The sequence below is a fragment of the Equus quagga genome, chromosome 17 (genome assembly GCF_021613505.1).
Source record: "Equus quagga isolate Etosha38 chromosome 17, UCLA_HA_Equagga_1.0, whole genome shotgun sequence".
NCBI lineage: Eukaryota > Metazoa > Chordata > Mammalia > Perissodactyla > Equidae > Equus > Equus quagga.
Genome location: NC_060283.1, coordinates 24889260 through 24913271, shown reverse-complemented (window position 1 = coordinate 24913271; position 24012 = coordinate 24889260). Strand labels below are relative to the sequence as shown.

The following is a 24012-nucleotide window of genomic DNA, read 5'->3' as shown; positions in this document are numbered from 1 at the left end:
GCTCACCCAGTCTCTTTCGTGGTCACGGTTAGCCCTCCAGTAAGTCACACGCTCTCTGTGTGCATCAAATAGGGCAGACGCCTGTGGTCCTTAGAACTAAGGCAGCTCCCCCATGAGCTCCTGGGGACTGCAGGAGCAACGGGAGAGCACCCGTGGAGTCCCCGGTGGGATGGCGGGGACTCGTCCCACATGTGACCCGCCAGGGCTGGGACTCCTGCTCTCGGCCAGTTCCCTAGGCCAGGTCTTCTTTCCTAAGTGGTGGAGACCCCGGGTGCAGAGAGAGGGTTCGCTGAGCCCATGTGACCTTTTTCCTCCTCTGGGGTTGAGAACTGGTCCTTCCCCCGACACACAATGGGTCGTGCTGTTGGGGTGGGGGTCCCACCCAGTGTTTGAAGAGACACCAGACATCTGGTGGCCCAAATGTCTATTTCACAGACAGGGGGACCGAGAAGCCTGATTCCACTTAGGCATTGCTCCCCAGACTTGGCCTGTGGCTGTGCCAGGCCTTGTGGGGGATTCTGAGGAGCGCTGGACACAGCCCCTGCCTCCAGGTCCAGAGAGGGAGACAGACCAGTAACTTGGCAATTCCAGATCACTGGGGTGGGCGCTGCCAGGGGAGCCCCGGCTCAGGCCAGGCGGAGAAGGGCGGGTTGGCTTGCCCAGGGATGTGTGGTGGCAAGAAGGGCCGTCCACGGGGCTTGGAGCGCAAGCAGCGCCCCCCCCCTCCAACTCCCAGGTGGGCATAACTTCGCCCAGGAAGGGGACCCCAGAGACATGGAGGGAAGTTGGGAATTGCCACAGACTCACTGGGTTTTCTCCAGTAGCTGACGAGTCGTGGCTATTTCTCTTCTTTCTCCTTTCCCCCCTCCATGCCTTCCCTAGAGATCAAGAGATCTGGGTTCAAGTTTTGGCTTTTCCATGGAGTAGCCACTGTGCCTTTGGAACAGTCACCTTCCACTCAGTTTCTTCATTTGCAAAGCGGGGCCATTTGGGCCACGGAAGGAGGGAGTGTGAAGGGGCTTGGGGACGCAGAGAGATGGTGTGCCTGGAGGGATGGGGTCAAGTTCTCTGCCTGGCGGGACTAAGGCCCCGCCGCTTGTGGTCTGCCCTTTGAGGGTGCTAGGGTATTGCAGATGGTGACAGAGGTTCTGCTCAGCGTTCAGAGTGTGGGTGGAGACTCTGGGCCCCCCCAGATGTGTGGGCCTCCCCCGTGTCCAGGGAGCTCCCTGGCCCTGTCTGCAGGCCTACCGTTTAGCCACGTGGGTTCACCTCTAGCTCACGGCCCAGCTCTGAGCAGGGACAATTCCACAGCCCCCCGCTGTCAAGAAGAGAGCTCCCCGTCAGGTGGGGAAGACAAATAGGCACACAGCTCCCCTGCCCAGGTCCCCTTTCAGAGCCTCAGTCTCTTCTCTGTGAAACCCCTGCAGGTAGGGCATGGCTTCTAAGGCCCAGGTGGTTCTGTGCTACTCCAGGCCTGGGACGGAGGCACCGAGAGAGGTGACAGGTCCTCAGGCTCCTCAGGAGGCCTCTGGGCCCCACCACCCTGCCTGAGTCATGGTACCGAGAGAGGCCCCTCGGGAAGCAGAAGGTTGGTCCCACCTGCCAGAGGGGGAGAGTCTGGAGTGCCTTGCCCGGCTCTTTCCTCAGTTTCCCCATCTGCAGGACATGGATGAAGATGAAGTGAGGCTGACGGTATGTGAGTCAGAAGGGGGTGAGAAGTGACAGGACAGACCTCTGCTGCTGGTGACACCACGCGACAGCCCACTTTTACTGAGCGCTCCTGTGGGGGCCGAAGGCGATGAGCCACGTGCTTCTCGTGAGCGATCTCATTGACTCGAGTCACAGCTCTGACATAGATGCCATTAGCATCCCTGTTTCACAGCTGAAAACAGACTCGTAGAGGATGGCAACTTGTCCCAACGTGGCACAGCTGGAAAGGGAGAGGGCAACTAACTTCCTGATGGCCACAGGCTCCAGGAACCTGAGAGGCCTCCATTGGTGGGATGACCCTAACGAGACTTGAGGTCACCCAAATGCTATCCCAGATGACACGACATTGAAGGACCGGGTTTTGCAAACACGGCCCCCAAAGAGGTCTTCCCATCTGCACATCGGGGGATGCAGCGGAGGGTCAAGGGTCAGCTGGGTGCCTGGCGGGTCAGAGTTCTAGACCTGACTGTGACCATGGGCACAGCTCCTTCACCCGTTCAAGTGTCCTGTTGGGCCGTGTGAGAGCAGGTGCCTCATAACCGTTATGAGGGCTTGCTCCTTGAGTTTCCAGAGGCCCCAGGAACATGCCAGAACCTCTGGTCAGGGCAGGCTGGATGTGAGGAACATGTGTGGGACCAAACAATGGGGAAATGCCTTCCTCTAGGGAGGATGGGAGATGGCAGGCGGCTTTTGTCTGTTCTGTTTCAAACCGTTTTCCCAGAGCCTGGAGCGGGGTTTGGTGTACAGGGCAGGTTTTCAATAAAGATCTATTGATGAGTGGATGAATGAATGAATGAATGATATGGAATGTGAACACACTAGGAACTCTAAAATCTTTCCGTCCTCTCTTTTTTCCTCCTTCCCTTAAATCTAGGCCTGGAGGACAACCGACTGCTAGTTTTCTTATACCCTAGTGGAAGGTGACTTGTTTCCGCAGGGGCCCTGTGGGGTGGGAGTGGGGAAGTGTTGGGGAGCCCTACTTTTGTGAGCCTGGGGTCCTCTCAGCTCTGGCTGGAGCTGGAGGAGCACCCCGTTTTCCTCACTGTTCCCTGTCTGCCTCTCACCCGGAGGCCACAGGCCTGGGGTCTAGCTGCTGCACCCCCCAGGGCTGGCTCTAGTTGAATGGGCCGTTGCCCCCCATCCTGCAGGGGTGTGCCCCTGTGTCAGGAAGGTGCCCAGCATCTGGTAGTGACTGAGCCAATTCCTGCCCTCAGGGAACTGACGGCCTCATTCGCTGCAGTGGGAGTCCCCAGGGAAAGTGCAAAGGGACTGGGGCTTCTTGGGCATGGGCATTTGAAGTGGACCTTAGAGGTAGAATAGGAGCTCACCAGTTGAAGGAGCCAGAAATGGTGCTCTAGACTCAGAAAACAGCACAAACAAGGGCTTTGGGTCAGGAAAGTCTCTGGAGCATTTGGGAAAGAGCAAGTGTGTGGCGTGCAGGGGGTATGATGCCTACGGGCAAGATGGGGCCTGAGGAATGGGAGGGCAAAGCCGAAAGGGCCGTCCACTTCCTGCTGAGGGCGTCAGTCTTTGGGGAAGGCTCTGGAGGCCTCTGGGCAGTGAGGACCAAGACCCCAAGTTGAGTGTTCTTTGTACTACTCAGTATGGCCTTTCTGAAAACATTCAAAAGCTTTATTTTAATTAGGAATAATTTTTTATTGTGATAAAAATACATAACACAAAATTTACCCTTTTAGCCATTTTTAAGTGTACAATTCAGTGGCATCGAGTACATTCATAATGTTGTGTAACCATCACCACTATCTGTTTCCAGAACTTTGTCATCATCCTAAACAGACCCATTGAATATTAACTCCCAGCTCCCTCTCCTCCCAGGCCCTGGAACCCTCTGTTCTCCTGTCTGTCTGAATGTTTCTACTCTCGGTGCTCCACAGAAGTTGAATCACACAATATTTGTCCTTTTGTGTCTGACCATTTGTGTTTCTTTTTTGGAGAAAAGCCTATTCAAGCCTTTTGCCCATTTTTGGATTGGTTGTTGTTTGTTGTTCTTGAGTTATAGGAGCTCTTTATATATTCTGGATATTAATCCTTTATCAGATATATGACTTGCAAATATTTTCTCCATTCTGTGAGTTGTCTTATCACTCTCTGGATAGTGTCCTTTTGATGCACAAAAGTTTTTTAATTTTGGTGAAATCCAATTTATCAGTTTTTCTTTTGTTGCCTGTCCTTTCAGTGTCACATGCAAGAAATCATCGCTAACTCCAGTGTCGTGAATTTCCCCTATGTTTTCTTCTAAGAGCTTTATAGTTTCAGCTCTTGGGTTTAGGTCTGCGATCCATTTTGAGTTAGTTTTTGTAAATGGTATAAAATATGGGTCCAACTTCATCCTTTTGCCTGTGGATATCCAGTTTTCCCAGCACCATTGTTTGAAAAGACTCCTCCATTGAATGGTCTCGGCGCCTTTGTCAAAAACCAATTGGCTGTATATTTGAGAGCCTACTTCTAGGCTCTCTCTTCTGTTCCATTGGTTTGTCTGTCTGTCCTCGCGTGGCCTTCGTAGGTGAAATCCAGAGTCCCAGAATACGGGGAACCTCTGAGTCATTTTGTCCACCCCCTTGCCTTCAGGCCAGCGACTGGCTGGCCAGAGATTTTCAGCTCAGGGACGCATTTGTTTTCCGGGAACCAGAGCTGTGAGAAGGGATGGAGAGCAGAGCCACGGACGAGGGTGCCAGAGCCACGACCTTGGCCTCTGGCTGGTCCCCTGGCTGTTCGCGAGCCCCTGTGTACTTCAGCTGACCCTCCTGTGAGGACATGGCCTTGGAGGAAATCCTCATGTGTTCTCAGGGTCCACACACTGCCTCCCGAGAAGCCCAAATCTGGGGCCACTCCCTTCGGTGAGATGACCCCAGAGCCCCGTCTGGGTGGATCCCCCTGAGCACCCCCACAGGCTCAGTCTGTGGCCCTGTGAGTGCCTTGAATATTTTCCGTGTGATTCCATAAGAGGCACTTGCTTCTCTTTGTCCCCCACCCTGGCCATCCCAAGTGCTGCAGTGAGCGAGGACCAGGGGCTGGTGCTCTGCGAGCCAGATGGGATTCTGTGTCCCCGTAGGTGACCAGAGGGGAGGCGGGCTGTGGAGGAGCAGCTGTCACTGCCGGTGGAGCAGAGGGAGCCCCAGAGGGCCCGGGTGTGAGGCTGGTGCCTCCCGCCTGGAGTCCTCCAGCCAGGTCTGAGCAGAGGCCTGCCTGAGCCTGCTCTCCCAGCCCAGAGGCAAGCGACAGGCCCCATTTCCAGTGTTTCTGGAATCCTTTAGAAAGTGGCTCAGCCACAGCTGGGCTCACAGGCTGCCTGGAGCTTCAGATGCCTTAGGTTTGGGGAGGCCAGGGCAGCCGGAACTGTAGACAGAGTTCAGCCTGTCCCGCTGAGGGACGTTGGGCAAATTGGTGGATCTCTTTGCTTCAGTTTCTTTATCTGTAAAGTGGGGATAAGAATAATGTCTCCCTTTTAGGAATATTGTGAGAATTAAATAAGGTAATATAGATAGAGAGCTCGGAACCGTTCCTGGAACAGAGTAAGTCCTCCGTAAATATCAGCGGTGGCTATTGAAAGGATTTTGCTGGAACCCCGACTGTCAGGCTGGTCAGGAACTTTGACAGACAGTTACACTTGACTTGCATGCATAAAATTGGAAAATCAACAGATTATTACTGAATCTACACCGTGTGTGTGGTTGACAAAATCTTTTAAAATATGGCTGAGTGATGAAAGGGGTGGAGGCTGGCCGGCTGCCCAGCATAGGGGACTGGAGGGATGAAGGAAGGGAGAAAGAGGGCACCCTGCGCCCCTCAGAAGCTACAGGCCACGTCTCCCCCGTGCCTCCTTGTCCCCAGGCATCGTGAGCTGGGACGTGACTTTCTCCCTTCCACTTCCCAAAGTCTGTCCTGTGTTCATTTGACCCCAAACTCCAGACCAGGAGGTCCCCCCGGGGGGCTGGTGTTTTGCTCACCTGTGCGTGGGCACAGGGCTGGGCACAGAGGATGCGGGGGTCACGCCAGTCCGGGAGGGTCTGCCTCTGCTCGGGGCCCCGGCTCACCCATCTGTGATGACGGGAGCATCTGGTTAAGGGAGTGCTTGTGGGCCAGGCCTGGACTGGGGTCTTTCACTCAAGGCTGTCAGGAGTATCCCCAATTTACAGATGAAGAAGGGGCGGCCCAGAGAGGGCCGGGAGCCTGCCCAAGTGTCTCCGCTGTGAAGTGAGCCCAGATCTCCTGAAGCCAAAGGAACTTTTTCTTTCCCCCCGGCTCTGCCCGTGGGGCTAATGCCCACTGCCTTGGTGGCCTCATGCCTGTGTGCCCATCCGACATGACCAAGCACATGAGAGAGCTCAGCAAACTATAGAGTGGGGTGCACTCGGGGGGAATTTTAAGTGCACAGCATGCCGTCTTTGCCTCACCCGCTGACAGATGACCACAGATCCTAACTGCCCAGGCCCCGTCTCCCTCCTCCTTCCAGAGCCAGTCTCAGAACCCGTGTGCGGGGGCGGGGCAGCTCCACAGGTGAGCAAGGAGGAGCCGACCAAACGCCTCCCTAAACTGGTGATAACCGAGGGCTCCTCCTCATGTGCACAGCATCAGCATCTGCACCGAGATGAGGGCCCAGCTCAGAGACACCCTGCCCGAGCCAAAGCAGGGGCCAGCGGGGCCAGGCTTCCTCCCTGGATGCACATGCCCGACTCTCGCGTACCTACTGAGCCCCACAGGACCCAGCCCCTCAGAGAAGTTTCCGCAGGAGCCAGTTTCGTGCCACACAAAGTACATTCTCACTTTTTCATGGGCTGATTCATTCCCCAAGAAGTGGTGACAGGTTGAAAAGAGATGTGCTTGTCACACATCCTCTGGATTGTGTGGATTAAGGTTTTCTCAGGGGAAGATACACATCATGCCCTTTATTTTTTTTTATTTTTAAAATTTATTTATTTAGTTTGAGGAAGAGTAGCCCTGAGCTAACATCTGCTGCCAATCCTCCTCTTTTTGCTGAGGAAGACTGGCCCTGAGCTAACATCCGTGCCCATCTTCCTTTACTTTATATGTAGGACGCCTCCACAGCATGGCTTGACAAGCAGTGTGTACGTCCATGCCTGGGATCCGAACCTGCAAATCCTGGGCCACCGAAGTGGAGTGTGCGAACCTGACCATCACGCCACCGCTCCGGCCCCAAAGGTGGCATTTTTTTAAAAGCAAAGATTGACTAATCTTCTCCATCCTTATCGACCTTAGGAAAGTTTAGCAGCCTTGCAATTTATTCAGCCATTATTTTTCCCCTCTTGTCCAAGGGGAAGAAAAACTTCTTGCTTCTTCAGCTTGTCAATGATGCTCTAGGTTAGAATGGACGCGGTTAGGGAAAGAAAACACTGGACTGGGGAGAAAGCAGCACCTTTTCTCAGGCCGACGTGGTCCTCCTGCGGCCTGACACATTCTGTTACTAAATAAGACGAATTCAGTTCAACAGGTGTTTGTCGGCTGCCAGATGTGGGTCACAGACCTTGGTGACACACTCCCTGCCCGTGGCGAGGGTGCTGTCTAGTGGCGGAGGCTGCATAATCCACTCTTGTAATGCTCTGTGATAAGTGGTTTGATTATTAGGGGCCGTTAGTGGGGCTCGGAGGAGGTCGTGGCAGGGCAGCCACAGGGCGGAGGTGATGCTCGACTCGGGCCTGGACGGTGGCCTGGGCTCCACCAGGCAGAAGGGGCCCCGGCATGACCCTGGGTCACCGAGGCTCGTGTCTGTATGATGGTGGCAGCAGAGGCGGTGGCGCCCTTCCGGAACGGCCCCTCTCGCCGCACCCCACGCCAGATGCCTTTCAGGGGGTACGATGGTTGGAGGACAGCTGATGCTCCCGCCAAGAAACTTCTCCTTGAGCAGTCAAACCTCGGATGCCCACACAGGAGTCTTCCAGACGTCGCCGAGAGTGTCACGTGGGAGCGAGCTTTTATACGTAGTTCACAGCCGACCTGAGCATCATCAGCTGGGTTTGTGAGCCACGCTGTCTTCCACGCAAAGGTTAAAATTATGATTCTCTTAAATAAAGGGAAGCATCAAAAATTACAACTCTCATTTCATGGTGATACCTTCAAGTTGCAACCTAACAGATTAAAATGTACTCGTTTAAGGGTCTTTCTTTAAAATGAACTACAAGTTTAAAAAGCACACCTCATAAAATAAATGTAACGTCTGGTTTTTACAGTGGTTCCAAGCGTGCCAGCCCTTTCACAGTCCTTGGTATGTAGGGTGTGAAATGGGCCCTGATCGCAAGGGGCCCCGGGGCTGCTCAGCAGGAAGGTTTGTAAATATCCTTCTGGGAAATGTGCAAGGAGGAGGCGGGCGGGACGAGAGGTCACAGGCTGAGTGACATTGCCTTGCTCCTGTGGCTGCCCCGGCCTCACGTGACCCCAGATAGTGACTGTAGTAACATGTCATGGGGGTCCCCTTGATGGGGGCGTGCTGTGCATCAGTCAGGGATGTGCGTTCACGACTCGGCTTCGTTCCGACCTCACAAACAGTCTGGGATGTGGATGTTATCAGCCTCATTTTACAGGTGAGGAAACTGAGGCACACGGAGGCCAAGTCCCTTGCCGAGGACACCCGTCAGTGGCAGAGCCATGGGGGGGCTAGGGAGCCTCCTTAATAATCCCCTTCAGTCTCCCCTCATTTCTTTGGTAGGAAAACTGACATTTGCTCGTCTTGTGTAAAGTGCTACTAAACACAGCTTCAAAACCCCTCCCACTGGATCACTGCCTTGAAGCCCCCCTCCGTAGAGATCTGGGGCTGCCCCTGAGAATGCGCTACCCCCGGCTGGCCTGGATGCCCCCTCCGTCCACCCCTGTGCTGTAATCTCTGCCCCTCTCCAGGCGGCCCCTTGAGGGCAGGGCCAGGCTTTTTCGGCTTTTGTTTTTCTACGCCTGGACCTCTGCCCAGCACAGAGCTGGTGCTCCAGAAATGTTGCTGAGTGAACGAACAAAGGAATGAATGAATGAAAGCCTCAAATAAATGGCAGAATCAGGAGTCAAACCCAAGCCTGGCCGACTCCAGAGACTTCCAGTTCATTGCATCTCGCCTGGTGCCTGGTTTAAGCTTCTTGGTCCTGCCTGCCTCGGGTCCACAAGTGCTGTTGCAGGGTCTCCGTGGGGGTGCCCAGGATGCAGGCTCCTTCCCATCACAGAGGAGGGCTAGGCGGGAGATGTTTGGGGACACGCCCAAGGCCGCCCGGTTTGGTGGAGGCAGAGACAGGCGATGGCAGACAGACCACAGGGCTGATTGGAAATCGGGAGACACGGTCCTTCCACTGACGGGCTGCGTGACAGCTCGGGGTCTCCGGATCCTGCCTATAAGGTGGGGGCGGCCCACGTGGCCCCTGAGCTCTGGGGCATACTGTTGGGGTGAAAGGAGAGTGTGGGAGCATCCTTCTGCTTCTCTGGCAGGAAACCCAGCCCGGCCGTCTCCTCTTCCCCCGCGAGGTGCCAGGATCCCCTCCAGCCACAGGAGGCAAACCGGGGCTGGGCCTGGAAGCCAGGCTGCTGGGAGACCCCCAGTCTCCTTGGGGAGAACAGTTAACAGAGGCGGCTGGATTCCCTGCCTGGGGTCGAGACCCCCAGCCCAGCCGAGTAAACATCAGGGGGTGATGCTCGTGTGTTAGACCATAAATGGGGCTTCTCGTGGTGACCCTAAAGCTCAGCTTAGATCAGTCCTCTCGCATAAAAATCACTCCTATGGCTCAACTGTGTCTCCTGGTGACGAGATGAAGCCAGCCTGCACTGTCCATGTCACATGTCACATAGACACGCATCCCTGCCTCAGGAGGCGAGACGCAGGGTACTGGGCTGGGAGCTGGGCCATCTGGGTTCAAGTCCCAGCTCTGCCCCATCCCAGCCGTGTGATCTTGAGCAAGTTATTAAGCTTCTCTGGACCTCGGATTCTTCATCTGTAAAATGGTAACAACAGTGACCTCCTGGGGATCTCACTTGGTAATTTGGGACCAGCACAGTTTGGGGAGTTGGGGTGTCTTGTTTTACCCCAAATGTTACACGCCTTGGCAAAACCTCCTTGGTTCTTAACACTCAGTTCACAGCCACCCTGTGGCTGAAGCATGCTCTGACCTTCCAGCCAGAACTGACCGCTCCTCTTGGGGACCCCTCTGTGCCCGGATGCAGTGCTTTGCCCATCGGTCCGTGTAACCCTTGACCACACTGTTACTTGTCTTCCCCTCCATGAGGCCGTGACTAAGGGGATGCTCTGGGGAGATGCTTGATGAATGAATAAACGAGTGGGCCAAAGGATGAGAGCATGAACAGAGGCAAATCAAGACAGTGTTGGGGAGGGGACAAGAAAATAGAATTTGGGAGCACAGGCTGGGGGATGGAGGGGACCTAGCCCCCGGGGGGAGTGGGCCGTGGGGGCTGAAGGCAGCACAAACAAAGGCCCCGAGGGACACTGGCGAGCAGGCTTTCTTTTCTTTTTTTTCCCAATTTTTTTTTATTGTGGTAAACTACACATAACCTAAAATTCACCACCTTACCCATCTTTAAGCCTGCAGTTCAGTGGTGTTAAATACATGCACAGTGTTACGCGGCCATCACAGCCATCCATCGCCAGCTCTTTTCGTCTTGTAAAACTGAAACTCTGTCCCCACGAAACACTAACTCCCCCCTCCACCCCGTGGCGGCCACCACTCTCCGTTCCGTCTCTGTGATCCTGACTGCTCTCGGGACCTCATCTGAGTGGACTCATGCAGTGTTTGTCTTCTTGTGTCTGGCTTATTTCACTTAGCAAAAGTCCTCCAGTTTCATCCAAGGGTAGCACGTGTCAGAATCCCCTTCCTCTTTAAGGCTGAGTGATATTCCATCGCGTCGACAGACCACGTTGTGTTTATCCACTCACCCATCCACGGACGCTTGGGTCGATTCCACATTGTAGCTGTTGTCAGTGGGCTTTCTTCTTAACCACTTTTTTTTGGATACAAAGAAAGCTCACTCTCTTAGGCCAATTGGAGGAAAGCCGAGATGAGAAGAGGCTCCAGCAATCCGGGACTTTTTTTACTTATTCGTTCCAGCGGTAGCTTGACCTCGGCTAATGAAACGCTATCTCCTTCAGGCCTTGGGGGAGCCATCAGAGGAACCCTGGGCTCTCACTGGGTCACCAGTTGCTTCTGTGGATGGGTTTGTCCCCAGAGCCGGCCTCTGCCCTGTGATTCTGGTCACCGTGTGGGAGCGCATTCACCGAGGCGGGGGTGGCGGTGCTGAGCGGGGAGGTGGGGACGGTACTAAGGAAACTCCAGTCCGGACCCTGTTCAAATGATCACAAATGCCAGCTTCAGGGCTGGGATTCCTGGAGCAAGTCCTTTCTTTCCATTCATCCAGATACCTCTTCTTTTTTTCCCAGTTTTTTTTTTTATTGAGTTATTGATAGGTTACAATCTTGTGAAATTTCAGTTGTACATTAATGTTTGTCAGTCGTGTTGTAGGAGCACCACTTCACCCTTTGTGCCCACCCCCCACCCCACCTTTCCCCTGGTATCCACTAAACTGTTCTTGGTCCATAGTTTTAAATTCCTCATATGAGTGGAGTCATACACAGATTATCTTTCTCTTGCTGGCTTATTTCACTTAACATAATTCTCTCAAGGTCCATCCATGTTATTGCAAATGGAATGATTTTGTTCTGTTTTGCAGCTGAGTAGTATTCCATTGTATATATGTACCACATCTTCTTTATCCATTCGTCTGTTGATGGGCACTTAGGTTGCTTCCACATCTTGGCTATTGTAAACAGTGCTGCAATAAACATTGGGATGCACAGGACTTTTGGGATTGCTGACTTCAGGCTCTTTGGATAAACACCCAGTAGTGGGATGGCTGGATCGTATGGTAGTTCTATTTTTAGTTTTTTGAGGAATCTCCATACTGTTTTCCATAGTGGCTGCACCAGATACCTCTTCTTGTTAAAAACTTTTTATGCTGACATAGTTTCAGCCTTCTAGAGAAGTTAGAAGTAGAAAGAATTCCCAGATCCTTTGACACCAATTCCCCAAATGTTAATTTGACCATATTTGCGTTACCATTCCCCCTCTCTCATGCTCCCTCTGTATAAGTGTCTGTGCTGACACAGATGCACACTCACATCTCCATAGTCTTTCTCTCTGAACTGTTTATGCGTAAGTTGCAGGCATGTGCCTCTTTACCTCTAAGTACTTCGGGATGCCGTGGAGAAGGATGCAAACCCCGAGAGGGTGTCAGGAGAGAACAAGAAAGAATTAGCTGCGTGTACGCTGGGGCGTGGAGGAGACCCTGAGAACAAGGTCCTGAGAAGTAGCGGTGGTCCACCTTTGAGGTCCCGGACGTTCCATGCAGTTGGGTCAGGGCCAGCACTGAAGGGGGGCTGCGATGGGCCCATTGAGAGGCGTCTGCAAGGAGTCTCCTCGTGTGACTCCCCGTCTTTTCTCCTCCTTGACTCTGCCTCCTGGAGGCCCCATCCCAGTCCCACACAGGCCATCCACCCCTGGAGGGGCCAGAGGAGGTGCCCCAGGCTTGGGGTTCAAACCTGAGCTCTGCCTCTTCCCGTGTGTGTTCTGAGACAAGTCATTTACTCCCTCTGGCCTCAGTTTCTGGGGCTGTAAGATGGGGATGTTTTACATGTGGTTGTAAAGAGCCAGCAACCGCAGCAGCAGTGGTGGCGGGACAGAGGTCCGCGTACTGAGGAGGGCACGGCGCAGAGTTCCTGGTTCAGTGAGAGCCCAGTGCTAATTCCTTTTCCTTCCTTGGCTCCGGGAAGCCCCCTGCCATCCTCTGGGCCAAAACAGAGCCCACCCGCTGTGTGGGAAGAACTGAGAAGGCTCCTGTCACAGGGTGGAGCACTGGAGGAGGGGCTGCGGCCCGGCCCCTGCTGATACCCCTCGGGAAAAAGCCACAGAGGAGCTGGCAACGAGTCTGCCAGCTCCGTGGAGAGCCAGCTGGGAGAAACTCTGGGGGTTGTGGGGGCGTCCGCTTGGCTTGTTTGCAAGTAGCCGGACAGCCAAGGATTCCCGAGGCTCTCCAGGAAGGGGGGCGACTGAGGAATACAAGACGCTCAGGTCGGGCCTGCCACCCAGTTGCTGGTGACATTCAATGGGTCCCTTCTCCCCGGGCCTCAGTTTACCCATCTGTAGAATGAGGATGCTCATGAGGGCCACCATGCGGGAATTTTGAGGGGATTGAAGTGAGTCCGGAATGCGAAAACCCTGAGACTCGAGCAGGAGAGAGCTGGGTGGGGAGGGCCAGGGGCTGGCCTCGTCCATCTCTGCGTCCCCTGTATTTGCAGGGACAGCAGCAGACACACAGTAGGACTGAACAGCTGCTTCTTCGGCAAACCTCCCAGGTCGGGCCTGGGTCTGCAGCCACCCCTCTGGAGACCCCTTGGGTTCGGGGGCCCCGGGGCACCACCGTTGGCCCAGAGGACCTTTATTTGGACTGCAGTGCCTCCTGGTGGCCAGTGTGAGCAACTGCAGCCTTGGTCCTGGCCAGTGGGGCGTGGGGCCCCAGAACCTTCATGCAGAGGCAGGGAATGGCCCCCCGGGTGAGCAGCGCATCCCAGGGCCCAGTGACTCCCCTGTCTTGACTTCCCTCCCGGGCCGCGCCCCCTCCATAACTCCTCACCCCTCTCCCTGGCAGGGATATGGGCAATCCTTGTTGAACTGAGGCCACCGGGAATCTAAGAGGTGTGTCCAGGGCCACCTGTGTCCTGCACATCCCGCCCCACGGCTGGATTTCTTGAGCCTCCTCATCCCACAAGGTCTGCTCTCCCACCCCCTGCCACAGCCACCCCCACAAGCAGTGTGTGCTGACAGACCACGGCCCTCCCGGGTCTGGACTGCAGCCTATGGCCTGGGTCCCTTGTCACCCTCAGCAGGGCGTGCAGAGCTGCCCCAGTGCTGCCAGAGGCAGAAGGAGCCCAGGCCCCGGCTGAGCATCACAGTCTCGTGGTGGGGTGGGCCCGGAACCAGCCCTTTAAAGCAGGGAATTCGGTGTTTAAGGGGTAAGCCCAGCGGGGGTCAGGGAGGGAGAAGGGGTCCCCCTGGCACCGACCCTCAGAAGCCAGCCGGGGAGAAGCAATCACAAAAGGAGAAATACGCAATAAAAGGTTTGACTCGACTAGTAATAAAAACCCTAAATTCAAACAAGAATTCACTTCCGTCCATCACCCTGGCGAGGATTTTGCAAACACTGTGGTGACTGAGCCTGGCCGTCCAGCAGGCGGTACACGGCGGTCGCCGAGGACGTTGGCGCGATTCGGCAGCGTTCATCAGAGGTCTGAAAGTGTGTATATGATTTAACTCAGGATTTCTAGTTCCTGGCGCTTCCGCTAAGGTAATCACCATAAATGTATCGAGGGATTTAAGCTCAAGGGTGTTCAACACAGGCCTGGCATAATTTCAGACAGTCAGAAACCCATTGTGCCCAACAGTAGATGATTGATTACGTAAAATGGAGTTTTCCATGTGGTGGAATATTATGCAGCCATTAAAAATGATGTGGTAGAAGAATATGGAACAGCATGGAAGGACGTACAGGATAATGTTAGGTTAAAAAATACTTACACAAAAAGATATGTCCCCTGTGGGTGTATGTTATGATTTTCTTCTTTTGGTTTGTCTTGATTTCTTACAAATTTCCATATAGAACCCAGATAATTACACGTAGTGAAGGAAAAAAAAGGCACAAAAATTACAGAGAAAGATATACAGGTGAGAGAAGTAGTTAGCCAGATGTATGAGGGGCAGAAGGACCTAGAAGGAAGGGCGCGTGCAGAAGTGTGGAAGCCTGGAGCCGCTGTGCAGGGCACTGGGGCAGTGGAAGCTGGTCTGTGGGTCAGGGAGCGAGGTGGGGGGTGAGGGGATGTGAGGCTGAGGCAGGCAGGGGCCGGTCCTGCCTGGGATTTAGCTAAAAACAAATGACAAAACCAGGTTGCTCAGTCGAATTCGAATTTCAAGTCAATGAGTAATTTTTAGTATAAGTATTTCCCATGCAATATTTGAGACATACTTATGCTAAAACAGTATTCAGTGTTTCTCTGAAATTCTGATTTCACTGAGCACCCTGTATTTTTTCTGGCAGTCCTAATGAGGGCTCTGGGAGTCAGTGAAAGCCTGTGTAGAGGGTGGTGATATGATCAGATGGGTGAGTTTTAGACACTCTTTCTGGTTGTATTTGACAGTAGTGAGGCTGAACTTGAGGCTGAGCTCGGGGAGTGTCCAACATCCAGTTGGTGAGGACAGTGGCCAATCCCCACTGCAAAGGGGGCTTCTCTCTGCAGCCTCCCTGCCCTGCCCCCACCCCGCTCCAAGGGGTGGCCATCACCCTGCCTCCCAAAATCGCACAGCAGAGTCCAGTGCCTATGGAAGCATGTGTCACTCAGGATTCTAATGGCTGCTTCATGTAGCATGTTAAAATATGAGAGCAACTCTTGTTCACGGTAGGACAAATAGAAAATTAATTCAGACCAGAAAAAAAGAACCAAAATTAACCCATATACCTGTATTCTTACCTTCTGGAAACTTCTAGTATTTTCTAAGGATAGATACTCCCCTCACCTCCCTCTTTTTTTTTCAAAATGAGATTTACTTAATATAGCATGGACATCTTTCCAGGTACTAAAAGGCTGTTCTTCTAGAACATCCATTTCATCCATCTGTCCATCAAAGGTTATTGAACGCCTACTGCCAGCCACCATACTAGTTCTTAGAGAGAAGGGGTAAACAAAACAAATATATTCAGATATGTCCCCTATTTTGTGGAAAGGAGAGAGACAATAAACAAAGGGGGAAAAACTCCAAATAAATACATAATAATGTGTGTTAAATGCCAAGAAAGAAGCAGCCTGCAGAATAAAAAGTATCAAGAAGGATCTTCCATTTCTGGAAACATCCTCCTTTATTTAACCAATCCCTTAAACTATCTTTAAATAACCAGATATGTTGGTTATTTTCAATTTTTCTATATAATAAGCCCACAGTGAATTTTCTTTCTAGTTAATTCTTTGTGCCCATCCATAACTATTTCTTTGGGATCAATGCCTAGAAGTTCAATTTCTGGGTGAAGACATACAAACTTGACTTAGTTTTTCTTTAACATATTTAAATACAATTTTGCATTTATATGAAAAATGTTTACATCTCTTTTATTTTTAAAATAACATGCTGTAAAATTAAAATTTGGAGTGTGTACAGTTTTATGAATTTTAACACATTCCTGTACAGACTCACGCACTCAGCACCACCACCGGGACACAGGGCAGGTCCCCACACCAGTGCAGCCTTTTGGGGTCAAACCCTCCCCCACCCCGAGCCCCTTGCAATCAGGGGTCTGTTCTCCATCTGATACTGTCGCCTTTCTCCGATACAATAAGTAGTGGAGTCGTACATGATAGAAATTTTGAGACTGGCTTCTTTGACAGACCATTCTGCTGCTTTGAGGGTCACCCACGTCATCGCTCGCATCAGTGGTTCTTTCCCTTTATCTCTGAGTAGCATCCCATTGCCTGGCTGGACCACAACTTCCTTATCCACTCACTTGTTAAAGGACATTTGGGTCGTTTCCAGTTTGCGGCAATTATGAACAAAGCTGCTACAAGCATTTGCACACAGGTTTGCAAAGAAAATAAGTCTTTGTCTCTTTAGGGTCAGTGCCTAGCAGTGGGATCGCTGGGTCGTGCGGTAAGTGGACGTCTCATGAGAGACGACACGGCCGCACTGTCCTCCCACCAGCGAGGTCGGAGCGTTCCGGTTGCTCCACACCCTTGCCATCACTTGCTACATCGGTGCATTAGCGATGGCTCCTTGGGGTTTTCGTTTGCATTTCCACAGCGGAAAATATATGGAGCATGTTTCCATGCTGAATTGTCTGTTCAAATATTGTGCCCACATTTTTTTTTTAACGTTAGTGTTAACTGAACTCCACACCCTATTCCGATTTTACTAGTTTTTCCCTAATGTCTTTTTATTGTTCCCAGCCGCGATCCAGGACACCATGTTAGTCCTCCTGTCTCCTTAGCCTCCTGGGGTCTGTGACAGTTTCTCGGACTTTCCTTGTTTTGAGAAGCGTATTTAAGGCTTGGGTTGGTGTGTGATGGTGAACAGGAGCACCCACATCACCTCGTGGGTGGCTGGCTCCAGCAACCGGCTTCCATCCCCACTCTCCTCTGCAGACGGGCATCTCCTCAAGGGCAGGGACACTGTCGCTAGCCGGTGCACGCAGACAGACAGGGACGCTGTCACTGGCCGGTGCATGCGGATGGACAGGAATGCTGTCACTAGCCGGTGCACGTGGATGGACAGGGACGCTGCTGCTGGCTGGTGCACCCGGATGGACAGGGAGGCTGTCACTAGCCAGTGCATGCGGATGGACAGGGACACTGTCGCTAGCTGGTGCATACGGATAGACGCCATGCGTGTTTGCTGAAATGTCCCCCAGCTGTGGCCCCTTTGGCGTTACTGATTGGGCCTGGAGCGAAACTAGCCGACATCTAAGCTGAGCTTCGCACAGAACCCGGTGGCAGATGAGGTGGGCCGGGGACATGATCAATGGCTAACCTCTCCCCTCCGCCCCCACCCCGCGTGCCTGTTTGGACAGCAGTGGGCTTCGTCAGTGCCCTGTGACGAGCATGAAAGGGCCTCCTGCCGGCCTGTTTTGTTTAAGGAGATGACACGGGCTGTGCTCTCTGCCACGGGGCGCGGGAGGCCAGCTCACCCCAGAACGCAGCTGGCGGTGTGGCCCCACAAAGCCGATGTTTGGAGGAAAAATAGATGTAATCAAAACCATGGAGGATAAAATTACTCAGACCTCTTAGATACAGGCTCCATACGCACAGGCCTGTGCACAGCTCCATTCACACTCACACACACACATGCACACCCATACCCACCCACGTGTCTCTGCAGTACCCTCGGTCCCAGAGGCACCCACACCCAACAGCACACACACCCCATGGCTGTGCCTGTGCCTGACCGCAGAGGCACACACGCTCCACAGCCCTGGCCACAGGCAGCCACGCACGTGTCCCCCACCGGCCTTCACAACTGCAGGCTCGTGCCACACGCCTGGGGCGCACCTCCGAGCACACGCACGTATTCAGAAGGAATACGCACGAGGAGGCCTCAGCAGCCTCCCCCTGAACGGCTTCAGAAGTTCGTTCTCTTGAAATCAGAGTCACAAAAGAATTCTCTTTAAATTGTAGTCATGAAAGAAGTCACGTTCACCTTTGGAAATCTCTCAGGGGCTTTCATGTCAAACAAGGGGCGACTCGATGAAGGCGACACGTTGGGTTGAACCAGGACCAGCGGGTAGAGGGCAAGGGAATGGAGAAAAGGTCTCTATTTCTTGCATTTCTCGAAATCCAAGAGCGGGGCTGTCCGGTCGCGGACCAGGCGGCTCCGGGAAGAGGTGCTTCCCGCGCTGGGGGGGTTCAGGCAGAGGTCAAAGGGCCTCCGTGGCTCCTGATGATGAGTCTAACCTTGACTCAAAGCCTCCGCTCCATCGGGAGTGGGGGGTGGGACTCCTTACCTCGGATGTGCAGATGGGCATGTGACACCATCGGGGCCGCCGTTGTGTCCCTTCCGTGGACGGTCATTGGTGCTCTTAATGGTTTACATACGCGTATTACCTGGTTCCTCCGCCTAGTCTGGGGTTTGTTTCCAGATCAAGCCATTCCACTGGGAAGCCATGGATCCGGATTACGTTGTCTCGGGCCCCACAGCCTGGGACAAAGCCCCCCCCCAGGGCTCCCTTCCCCACTCTGGGAGGGGTGTCAGCATAGCACCAGTCAGAGCCCATGTGGCAGCTGCCCCAGGGAGGGCGAGGGAGCCGCCAGACCCGCGGGCAGGTGGCCTGGACCCGGGCTGGGCAGTGTTGCTGCTCAGCCACCTCCCAGTGCTGGGCGCCACGGGGTCCTGTGGGAGGAGGGCCCAGCGGCCTTCTCTCTCTGCCCATGTGGCAGCATGGAGGGAACCGAGCGGGCTCCTGGCAGACCCTGGACTGAGTTTCCTGGACTTTGAAATTCCAGAGCCCCCTCGGCGAATCCCATGTCTTCGCTTCTCTTTCTCCCTCCGGGAGCCTCCCTCGACCCCCTGCTCCCTGCGTGGAAGCATCCATCGGGGTCTGTCTTGATCTTCTACCCTCTCCCCTGATGGTCTCGTCTCCTCCTCCTGCTTCAGCCGTCAATCTTCTGAGGATGCCTGAGTTACCGCTTACCTCTTTTTCCTGTATCCTGTCCACCCTTCTTCTCATTGTCCAGCAGGATGAACTGGTGCATTCATTCACTCAGCAAACATTTTCTGCAGGTGCGCTATGGGCGCTGGCACACAGTAGGCGCACACAGGGAGCTGGACAGAGTGAGTGCTCAGGGATGTCTGGTTGAAATTGCTTGATTATGCTTCAGCAACTTCGGACTGTGTGTCTGCCACCTGCCGTGTCCTGAGCCACGCCCTGGGCTGAAGAGGAACGAATGGCATGAGGTCGCCACCCTCGGGGAGCTGCCATTCTGTAGGAGATGCACATTGAGGGGCCGATTATATCCTCATCAGACACAAAGGCAGGAAGCGGAGAGGCGGGGCAGAGGGCAGAGGGGTCTGTGTGGCTCTTGCAGGCTGGGGGGCTTCCTGGAGGAGCTGGCGCTCCACTCGATGTTGGAGGTCAGCTGGAAGGAAGGGACATTCCAGGCAGGCGGCTGGAGGTCAGGGCGAGGGGACCCAGGAGGTCGGCGGTTTCCTCGGGTCGAGAGTACTTCAGCCTGAGTGGCGGGACCTCTGTTTTCAGTGGCCGGCCTGTGGAGGAGAGCGCTGCAGAAAAAGTGGGATCCTGACCAGCCCCCAGGCCTCGGGCCTCCGTGCTGCCTCCCCACCCAGCCCCTCAGGGTCATGTAGCTGGAGAGCCATCTGCTGGCTTTGCCTAGGGCCCTGCACCACCTCCCATGCCACCCCTGGCACCCACCTGTCTCACACAGGCTCATGAACTTGGGGCCACCTGAGGAGAACAGTGGGCACTGTAGCTATTGGGTTAAGAGGATGGAAAACTCAGAGAGGGGTGGTAGCTGTCGCCAAGAGTCTATGGGGCTGTCTTGGGGAAGGGCCCTGGAGGGTTAGGACCAGGACAATGAGCCAGACCTACAGGAGACGGACAGGATGAAGGATCTAGCTGTCCTGGGCAGTGAGCCCTCTGGCCCCAAAGCCTGGATAACAGCCCCTGCGGAGATGCCAGGGGTCGGGGGAGGGAGGTTGAGATGGATGCCCCTGCGTCTGGGATCTCTGGACCGAGCGCCTGAGAGGGCCTTGGCTTGTCGTTCTGACCGGTTGGGTGGGCCGCAGAACCTTCAGGAATATTTCTTTGTTGTCTACCCGAGGGACCCAGTCTCAGGATTTAAAGCAAGAGGACCAATAATCAAGACAGACTAGAAGGATTTCTTCCGTCTTCAAGGAGCCAGAAGCGTCAGTGTACCAGGTTCCTTCCATCTCTGAGCCTATCCAGTTAGCTGCCATTTGCCTGGATGCAGATGTGCCCCGATCCTTCCCCCCGGCTTCTCCCCGCTCCAGAGCCTAAGGGAAGGTCCCCAGCTGACTAAGCTGGGAGGGATGCTCCACGGGGGAGGCAGGGACACCACCCCCACCCCAGACGGGCACGCCTGCCCCCATTTGCAGAAGAGACTCTGGATGTGAAACGACCATCCGAAGTTGCGGGCAGACCTCAGGAGAGCAGGTCTCCCGCCTCTCGGTCTGGCGGTCTTTGCACACAACCCGCTGTCTCCCTGTTTTTCCCCCACTCCCTTGGTCTCAGTGGGTGGCTGGAGGCGGGGAAAGCTGGAGTCTTACTTCTCGCCGTGGAAGACTGGACATGCTGTCACCTCCCCCTGGGCAAAGCCTAGAACCAGCCCCCCACTGATGGGCTTCTTTCAGGGGCCACATCCTCGCTCCGTCATCCTCAGGGGCTGGCCCTGCCCCCAGGGTGCGCAGAGCAGGACTCCTGGGTTATGTGAGGCCCTTGCATTCCTCTGCCCCCCTCTCTATCCCTGGGAAAAGGGCCCAAGACCACAGGGTGAGAGTAGAGAATGACCCAGGAGCTGAGAGGCATGCTCTATCGCCAATTGGCACACATTCTCTGCTCTCTCTGGCCTCAGTTTCCCCCTAGTTAAGACGAGGAGTTTGGGCTGGTCCCTACCAACCTGGGGTTTCTATAACATGGAGCTCCCCGTGTGCAGCACAGCCCCTGTTACTGTGCAAGGTGGTCCCAGCCCCAGGCTGGATGCCAGAGGATGCTGTAAAGGTCCATGGGGTCACGGGATGGGGCCCGGGGAGCAGTGTCAGGGCAGGAGGCACAGGGGCCGCCCCCTAATCTGGCCTCCAGGAAGTTGCATAACAGCGATGTTTATTTTTGGTGAGGCTGGGTGGGATTTCTTGTCTTAAAAAAAAACCCAAAACATAAAACTTATTTGTCTGCCAGGAAGATAAATATCTTTGCTGAAAGCTCTCGGCCCGGCTGCCAGCTGCAGTTTGCATGATGCTCTCACTGAAGCTGTGGTGGTCTGCTGGCCTTGGGCTCACAGCAGGTGGTGCATGGTGCCTGCGGGCCAGCCCCCCGCCCCCGTGGCGGCAGCATGGCCAGGGGCCCTCAGGAATGGCCTCCCAAAGCTGAGCCACTGTGGGCACTCACTTCTACCTCCTTTCCTCGGTGCCTTGGAGAATGACAGAAGCAGAATGTCCCTCTCAGCCTCTGGTGTGCACGGGCCGGAGATGAGAAGGAACCTGAAGGCTTGGTCCCCAGGACCTGGATGGAGTCAGGAGATCTGGGCTGGAGGCATTGTCCTGACACTTAACGCCCGCCACTCGAACCTATTCCCAGAAGAGGAAACCGAGGGTCAGAGTGGTGGGTGCTCACCCCAACAGCACCTGCTTATGATGGTCAGAGCTTGTGCGTGAGAAAGGCTTCTCAGATGCCCCTACGCGCGTCTTATCCATCTTGTACATTATCTCACGCTACAAGAGTCAGACAAGGGACTGTGGCTCGGAGGGGGGGGCTCGCACCGTCTCCACACACCAGTGCAGCGCCTTTCCCGTGGCGCTGGCTCATGCTCCTGCATCCAGGTGCTCAGAGGAGAGCCTGCCCACTTGGAGGACTTCTCCAGGGTCAGAGGCCTCTGATGCCCGAGAGTCCAACCAGAACTGGGAAAAACAGTACCAGCAGAAACCTGCACGGCCGGCTCCACGCTGAGTCCTTCACATGCCGGCCTCTTTAATCCACAACCACCTAACGAGGAAGATCCTGCAGGTCACTTCATCCTCACTCTATAGAGGGGGAGACTGAGGCACAAGAGGTCCGAAGCACGCAGCTGGAGTGTCGTCCTGTGGGATTCACCGCCTGGTGCCGGCCTCAGAGTCCACGCTAACCTCTGAGATGAGGGTGTCTGTCCAGGGTGCTAAGGGGACTATTTGCTGTGGACAAGCTCCCCCCACCCACCCGCCCATCCCGTCCTCCGCCTCCTCATCCTGGACCTGCACGGGGGGACTGGTCGTTCCCAGCTCTAAGCATCTAGGAGTCGGCCATGGGCCCCCACTCTGTGGCTGTGGGCCCAGGCTGCGAGCTGTTTGTGGAAACCCATGGGGGCCCGCGTGTCAGCATCGTGGGCCTGCGGGGGCCTGCCCAGCCACCCCAGGAAACACAGTCCCCGCCCGGAGCGGGCAGGACACTGCTGGGACAACTGGAGAGACCAGTGTGGAGGACAAAGGGACAGGACCCCCCAGCGCTGGATTCTTGGGGGCACCGTGTCCACAGCTCCCGCTGAGCCCCCCCGGGCCCAGGCCAGGATAGGAGGGGCTTTCCCGTCTGCCTCGTTGCTGGCCTCTCCTCCTCACCCCAGCCCAGTTGGGCCCAATGTGGTGGCTGAATAAGTTGTCCCTTCCACCCCAGGAGTCCAAGTCACTGGGTCAGCATCCTTGATGCCCAGAGAAGTTCTGGCAAAGGGGGTCCTTCTAGAGGGAGGACCCCAGGGTCAGCGGGGTGGGGATTCAAGGTCATAGAGGTCAGATTGGCTGACTCAGAGTCACACAACATTGGTGCTGGAAGGGGCCCATTCTGAGATGATGGCAGAGAGGCTCAGAGAGGGAAGGGACTTGCCCAAGATCACACAGCATGTTAATGGCAAGCCAGGATTAGAAGCCCAGTCTCCTGACCTCGCCTCCAACGAGGCTCTGAAGGGGAAAGGCGGGCGATGACTCCGACCCCTCCCTCCTCTCTCGCCTGGTTCAGACACTCGTTTCTGATCTTGCTTCCTCCCCCCTCAGCCAAAGAGAGCTCCCTGGGTGAGCCGGAGTTGCCGCCCGACTCGGACACCGTGGGGATGGACAGCAGCTACCTCAGTGTGAAGGAGGCCGGCGTGAAGGGGCCCCAGGACCGCGCCAGCGCCGACCTGCCCAGCCCGCTGGAGAAGGCCGACTCGGAGAGCAACAAGGGCAAGAAGCGGCGCAACCGTACCACCTTCACCAGCTACCAGCTGGAGGAGCTGGAGAAGGTCTTCCAGAAGACGCACTACCCCGACGTGTACGCGCGGGAGCAGCTGGCCATGAGGACGGACCTCACCGAGGCCCGTGTGCAGGTCAGTGGGGGCACCTGGGGAGGGTGGGAGAGCGGGGTCTCCCCTGGGCTCGTGCCTGGAGCCGGGACCTTCGACTGTCCCTCGACGGCCCCAGAGCTTTCGTGCCCTCACTCCAAGGAGAGCCTGGGAGGCCCCCGGCCAGCCCCTCATGCTCCTGCTGCAGCCAGAGCAAGTCTGCTCTGACCCGCCTTACTCTCGGCTTCTGCGCTGTGGGAGGGGGTGGAAGAAGGAGGCCCCGGTGGAGGGGCAGGAAGCCTGTTAGCTGTGTTTCTGGGCTCCCCATGGTGCCAGAGTCCAGGCGCTGTCACGAAGCAGGGGATGACTGTCTGTGCTGTGGAAGCCCGCTCTTAGAAAGGAACCAGGATAAACGTAATGACGTTCACAGCAGCCCAACAGGCAGACACAGAATAGTCAGCTCTGCTTTCTACCAGAGGGCTGCCTCCTCCATCTTTCTGTTCCCAACTTAATATACTTCTTCTGAGAAGTCTTCCCAACCACTGTGGCTAAAGCAGTAGCCCCCTCCCACCACTCAACAACCACAACAGCCAACCCAACGGAACCCAGCACAGCTCACAGTAACCCAAACCAACACAATTCAACCAACAGGGCCCAATACAACTCAACACAACCCAACACAGCTCAACACAACTCAGTACAATGCAACACAACTCAACACA

General features: G+C 54.9%; 1 protein-coding gene across 1 annotated transcript in view; it reads left to right on the top strand.

Annotated features, from left to right (window-relative positions):
• Positions 1-24012, top strand: part of ALX4 (ALX homeobox 4) — a 45490-nt gene that overhangs the window by 7943 nt on the left and 13535 nt on the right. The window contains exon 2 of the mRNA XM_046643018.1: positions 23025-23335. Coding sequence (XP_046498974.1) covers positions 23025-23335 — 311 coding nt within the window. The remainder of the gene's footprint in view (positions 1-23024; positions 23336-24012) is intronic.